General features: G+C 42.2%; 2 protein-coding genes across 2 annotated transcripts; one reads left to right on the top strand and one right to left on the bottom strand.

Moving 5' to 3' along the window:
• Window positions 1-924: 924 nt before the first annotated feature.
• Window positions 925-3,794, top strand: LOC126713189 (uncharacterized). Its single transcript, XM_050412876.1, has 3 exons — window positions 925-2,268; window positions 2,365-3,330; window positions 3,426-3,794. Exons 1-3 carry the CDS (start codon window positions 1,393-1,395, stop codon window positions 3,672-3,674), a joined length of 2,091 nt encoding a protein of 696 aa, XP_050268833.1. The 5' UTR covers window positions 925-1,392; the 3' UTR covers window positions 3,675-3,794.
• Window positions 3,795-4,440: 646 nt separating this feature from the next.
• Window positions 4,441-5,556, bottom strand: LOC126706295 (uncharacterized). Its single transcript, XM_050405702.1, has 2 exons — window positions 5,262-5,556; window positions 4,441-5,161 (listed from the first exon to the last, which is right to left on the bottom strand). Exon 2 carries the CDS (start codon window positions 5,141-5,143, stop codon window positions 4,616-4,618), a length of 528 nt encoding a protein of 175 aa, XP_050261659.1. The 5' UTR covers window positions 5,144-5,161; window positions 5,262-5,556; the 3' UTR covers window positions 4,441-4,615.
• Between the last annotated feature and the right edge of the window lie 781 nt (window positions 5,557-6,337).

Genomic DNA, 6,337 nt, shown 5'->3' with positions numbered 1-6,337 from the left:
ACGCGAATCAAAACCCCCAAAACTCAAACACTTTTCGAGAGAGACACCCAAGGTGCAATCAGGCTTGTTCTTCGCGGTTTGGAGCGTGTGGAGAGGGAGAAAGCACTTCTTTTGCATCATCGAACCTGGGCAAGGTATGTGTGATGTTTTTTCATCTGCATTTGGCTTCTTGATGTCATTTTTTTATGGTGACCCACCCACGTAGTTAGGTTTTGCTGTTCATCTGCACAGTAAATTTTTTTTTTGTATGTTAAATTAGCATTTTGCTATTTATGTGTAGAATCGCTTAGGATATGCATTTTGCTATTGTTGTTTCTATAATGCATTTTGTCAATGATTGCACTTGTTTGTGAAGTGTGGGTAGTGTGGTCCCTATGAATTTGTTGGGAGTCTGGTTTTGCATGTGCTTTATGTGGCCCTTTGTCCGTGTGTTGTTGTCAATTTGTTGCCTTGTTGTCTCTTTTGGCTTCTTCTCACTTTCTGCATGTCAGTGTGTGTAAACATTGAGACTTATTTTAATTGCAGATGGATGATGTCACATTTGACCTTGAAATTCATGTTGGGGGATGTTTTGTGGAGGAGCCAACCATACAATATGTGGGTGGGTCTGTACGTTTACTGACAGAGATTGACCCTGACAAGTTGAGTTACTTTGAAATTAGGGATTTATGCCATCTAGTTGGTGCTCCTAAGGAACACAGTAGATATAAGTATTTAATTCCTGATGGTGATCTACAGCATGATTTAAGAGACATAGAAACAGATACAGATATTGTAAACATGACTAACCTTCATAAGGCATGGTATGCTGAAAAAATCATAATCTATACTGACATAGATGTGGAGCCATTGGCAGTTGAGTATCCTGATGCAGGGGGAGTGGCAGATGGTGGCGTAGGTGGTGATGCAGGGGGAGTGGCAAGGGGAGTGGCAGGTGGTGTAGGTGGTGATGCAGGGGGAGTGGCAGATGGTGTAGGTGGTCATGCAGGTGGTGATGTAAGTGGTGATGCAGCAAGGGTTGAAATAGAATTGGATAGTGATGATGATGAAGATGATGAGAATGATGATGAGAGTGATGATGAAGAAGATGTTGAGGATGTTGACATTGATGCAAGAGATGAAGAACAGAATGTTGAAGGAGATGATGATGATGATGATGATGATGATTGGCTAAATGAAGGCCTAGAGGGGGATGGCTTTGGTGATGATGTATTTGCTGCTCAAAAATCAGCTCCACAAGGTTCTGCTCCCAATACAAACCCAGAATCAAGCAATGCACCCCACACAGCCCCAGAATCAAGCAATGCACCCCACACAGCCCCAGAATCAAGCAATGCACCCCACACAGACCCTGAGTGGGCTGAGCCAGCCCTTGAGGATGACCTGGTAAGCATGGATGGGTCTGATGATGAGCAGGAACCTGAGCAAGTGGAGTTTAATGCTAAGAGTGACATGAGAAATGTTGTACTGAAGAAGGAGATGAAGTTCCCTAATGCAAAGGTGTTCAGAGCTGCTTTGAGGGAGTATGCAATCAAAAAACCTGTTGACATCAAATTCAAGCTTAATGAGAAGACCAAGATATCAGTTCACTGCAAGAATGGGTGTGGGTGGAGATGTTATGCATCTCAAATAAGTAGAGAGCTAACATTTCAAATTAAGACCTTGACTGATGACTGTACTTGTCCCAAGTCTTTCAAAAACAGCCAAGCAACATCAACTTATGTTGCTAAGAGGTTCATTGAGGATTTTAGCAAAAATCCAAATTGGGAGGTGAGTGGTGTACACAACCATGTGATGCAAAATTTATCTGTTGACCTAAGTGTAAACCAAGTGTATAGGTCAAAGAGAAAGGCAAAGGATTTGATAAATGGAGATGAGCAACTGCAATATGGTGTCCTTAGGGACTATGCACAAATGATAACCACTGTAGACAAGGGGAGTAGGGTTATATTGCAGACAGAAATGGCTGAGGAGACTTCCCAGCCAAAATTTAAAAGGATGTATGTTAGGTTCAATGCTCAGAAGGTAGGATTTTTAGGTGGATGCAGGCCATTTATAGGTTTAGATGGTTGTCACATAAAGCACAGATTTGGTGGGCAAATCTTATCTGCCACTGCCAAGGATGCAAATGACAACATTTTTCCAGTAGCCATGGCTGTTGTGGAACAAGAAACCAGGGAGTCTTGGATATGGTTTTTGGAAATTTTTGCTGATGATATAGGGAGGCCAGAGGAGCTTCAGTTGGTCTTCATTTCTGATAGGCAAAAGGTATGCAAGTTTTGTTTTGTTCAGTTACACTTGAATAGTTGACTTTGTTTGCTGAACTAACTTGTTTTGTTTGTTTGTTTGCTTGCTTATTTACAGGGGCTTATACCTGCAATAGAGACACTATTCCCTACCGTGGAGCATAGATACTGTGTGAAACACATCTACAACAATTTCAAAGTTGATCACAAGGGATTGGAGCTGAAGGATGCATTGTGGAGGTGTGCTGCTGCCACAACAGTAAGGGAGTTTGAGAGATGCATGCAGTACATAAGGGATTTGGATGAAAAGGCATATGAGTATCTTGCAAACATTGCACCTGCACAGTGGACAAGGTCACACTTCACTCATAGGGCCTTAACAGATTGTTTGGTAAATAATTTGAGTGAGTCTTTTAATGCAATGATATTGAAGTCTAGGGACAAGCCTATCTTGGCAATGTTGGAGTGGATTAGGGTTAGACTTATGACTAGGCTTTACACAAAAAGGGAAGGGATACAGAAGTATGCTGGAAAGTTGTGTCCAAGCATACAAGATAGGTTGGAGAAATTGAAGGTTGAAAGTAAGGCATTTAGTGCTACCCCAGCTGGTAGTTTCCTTTATGAGGTAGGCAGTCAGTATGAGAGGCATGTAGTTGATTTGGTGAAGAAGACATGTAGCTGTAGGTCTTGGGATTTAAATGGCATTCCCTGCAAACATGCCATAACAGCCATTTATACAAACATTGAGACACCAGAAGACTATACCCACCCATGCTACTTCAAAGAAACTTACATGGAGATATACAAGGAGGTACTTCCTCCCATGCCTGGCCAGTCAGAATGGGCTGAGACTGGACAGCCTGCTCCCCTGGCACCTCACATATACAAACCACCAGGCAGACCACCCAAGCAAAGAAAGAGGGCTTCTGATGAGCCTAGGAACCCTTACAAAGCAAGTAGACAGAATAGACCTGTAAGATGTGGGAAATGCAAAAAGGAAGGGCATAACTCAAGAGGGTGCAAGGCTGGCATCACTGGGGAGACACCATGGCAGAGGAGACAGAGACTTCAAAGAGAAAAAGCTGTAAGTAATTAGGATTTAAATGGAAAAAAACAAAAAAAAAAAACTTGTTTTTAAACTTACAATAGACACTGTATTGAAACTGGGTTTTGTTGCAGGCAAGGGAAGGGGTGCCTGCACCTAGATCTGCACCTCAGCCTGCACCTCAGCCTGCACCTCAGCCACCATCCCAGCAGCCTACACAGACCTACAACATGATGTCTGCCACTCAGCCTTCATCCTCACAGCAAGGAAATCAACCTAGGCCATCTCACAAGAGAGCAAGATGGTTCTCTTCCTCGCAACCAGAGTTTCACACACCTAGGGAGACCTGGGATACCTTACCAAGTTCTTCACAGGTAACTTAGTCCTGGATGGTTGTGTAGCTTGGGATATTTTTTAACAAGTGGATCTATTTTTTATTTTGTAGCCTTCACATGCAAGTGGGAGCACTGGTGGTGTGAGGACTAGAGGACAGCTTGCTGCACAAAGGCTACCAAAAATGAATCCAGTGGGTGGAAAGAGGAAAGAGTAAAGGCAAGAAATGAATGAAGCTAGTGGGTACGCATGCCAGCATTGGAAGTAAACCTAGTGGGAACATGTGGGCCTTTTTGGTTTTTTTTTTTTGTGAAGACCACTGTTGGCCTTTTGTAATTATCAATTAGTGTAAAAAACAGTCACTGCTGGCCTTGGAATGTGCTTTTTTGTAATTACTAATTAGTGTAAAAAACAATCACTGCTGGCCTTGGAATGTGCTTTTTTGTAATTAAGGTACAATATGGAAGTTGTGATATTACAGTTTGTATGGAACAATATTTTTCCAAACTAGATTATATGGAAGTTTATTTATTGCTACTACAAATTGTGTCCAAGTATATTATTTTTATTGTGGAATGGTATGCACAACCAAATTATATGAAAGTTTATTTATTGCTACTACAAATTGTGTCCAAGTATATTTTTCTAATAGAGTGTATGGGAAGTTTTTATTGTGGAATGGTTGTTATGGTATGCACAGCCAAATTATATGGAAGTTTATTTATTGCTACTACAAATTATGTCCAAGTATACTTTTCTAATACAGTGTATGAAAGTTTTTATTGTGGAATGGTTGTTATGGTATGCACAGCCAAATTGATAATTGACCATTACTTCTTCCATTGAATGGTTGTTAGGATATGCACAAAATACTCAGAATTGACCAATTCTTCATTCATTGACACATCAAAACATTACATCAGTAGGCTAGTGCTATTACAATACAAATTCATTAACACCATTGCCATAACTATCTCTACTAACCAAGTAACTACTTCAGGGGCAACAATCTAGGTCTCTTCACTCCAGAGAACTCAATTGAGCCAAAACACAACAACATAACAATAACAAAAAAGATCCATGACAAAATGCATGCAGACTTCCACATTCTTTGCTTCTCTTCAGCAAGAATGGCTTTTTCCTTAGCTTTTGCACAGACAGCTCGAGCCTTTCTCTCCCTCTCCTTGGCTTTGGCTTCCTCTTCAAGAGCCTTTTCTGCCATTTGCCTAGCTTCTTCTGCCGTTTCCAGAGCTGTCCTTTCCCTCTCATTTGCAAGTTGGAGAGCAGTCTGAAGCCTAGACATCTTCTCTAGAGCCAAAGGTGCAGTTTCATTCCCACGAGGACAGGTTGGGTTATCAATCCAAACAAAGAAAGGACACTTAGGACCAACCTTATAACGGCTACAACCCAAGAACCTCCTTCCAAAATTGTGCAAACTCAAACTTGTTCTCAAAACACAAGTCTGCTCATTGCACATATGTCCACATGAACCCGAGAAATTACCACTTGATGAAGACATCTCAACATACCACGATTCCTGGATTTAGACTTTCACACAGTAAGTTCACACTTGAACAAAATCTGAAACCCTAAATCAGGAACAGACCCAAATGCAGATGAAAAAACATCACACATACCTTGCCCAGGTTCGATGATGCAAAAGAAGTGCTTTCTCCCTCTCCACACGCTCCAAACCGCGAAGAACAAGCCTGATTGCACCTTGGGTGTCTCTCTCGAAACGTGTTTGAGTTTTGGGGGTTTTGATTCGCGTTATGTTCTGTTTTGGGGTTACAAGGTGTTTTTGTAACGGCAGAGACCGAGGTGGGTTACGGAGAGTGACGGAAACATACCTCAGGTGGGTTAAGTGATACTTTTCAAACCACGGGTAGGCAAAGTGATTTTCGCCCAAACCACAGGTGGGTTATGTGTAATTATCCCTAATGATAAAGTGGCCTTTGGAATGATAAAATAGAGTATAATTGGAATTTTCCAATGCTAATGCTTTAATGGCCAGAATTAAGATGTATATTTTCAAGGTGAAATTACCCTTTTACCCTCTATGTGAGGTTAAATGCGGGTTGCAAAATGGGGTGTCAATAGCACCACTTGGTTTGTAATCAACCCATTTAGCTACGGTGAACCAAGCCCAGTCCCTTGAAACAACAACTAAAAGGCTTAGGGTCCTTGCTTCTATTTGGGCTTGGACACTGTCCGAAAAAGGACTCTTACATTTTGGCGACTCCGTTGGGGACTGGGTAAAGGAGAGGGAAGAAGCAGTCCCTTTGCAGAGAATAGCTCCAAGACTAAGGAACAGCAAAGGTACCAATGAGCCACCTGTGGCCTTTGAGCCCGTAGGAGAAAATGAAGTGGCCTCCAAACAGATGAGTAAGGTACCTCTAGTAGAACATGAGGTTGTATTAGGACAGAGGCGTGTGGAACAAGAGCTAAACCCTGTGGCTCGAACGGAAGAAATGCTAAAAGATTTGCAGTAAGAGATTTGCCTCCTCAAAGAGGGTGAGACCCAGGAAATTAGGGATAACGTTCCCCCTGTGGTCAACCAGAACAGAGCCCAACCAGAGGGAGGGTCAGCAGTAGGAGGGGGAGCCAACCCCCAAAACTCTCTGGGATCCACAAGCAATTTTCTTAGGATCCCCCATTCCAGCCAGAGCTCCTTGGCAAGCCATATCCTAAAGGATATGAACCCCCGAAGTTC

This window comes from Quercus robur, chromosome 2, assembly GCF_932294415.1.
Source record: "Quercus robur chromosome 2, dhQueRobu3.1, whole genome shotgun sequence".
Classification (NCBI taxonomy): Eukaryota; Viridiplantae; Streptophyta; class Magnoliopsida; order Fagales; family Fagaceae; genus Quercus; species Quercus robur.
This window is presented reverse-complemented; position numbering and strand designations above follow the sequence as displayed.

Bases quoted from the DNA above. Each gene is read 5' to 3' on its own strand.
- LOC126713189 (XM_050412876.1), top strand. From the start codon at position 1,393: ATGGATGGGTCTGATGATGAGCAGGAACCTGAGCAAGTGGAGTTTAAT. The intron at 2,269-2,364 runs GTATGCAAGTTT...GCTTATTTACAG, and splicing joins TCATTTCTGATAGGCAAAAG to GGGCTTATACCTGCAATAGA. The intron at 3,331-3,425 runs GTAAGTAATTAG...GTTTTGTTGCAG, and splicing joins GACTTCAAAGAGAAAAAGCT to GCAAGGGAAGGGGTGCCTGC.
- LOC126706295 (XM_050405702.1), bottom strand. From the start codon at position 5,143: ATGTCTTCATCAAGTGGTAATTTCTCGGGTTCATGTGGACATATGTGC.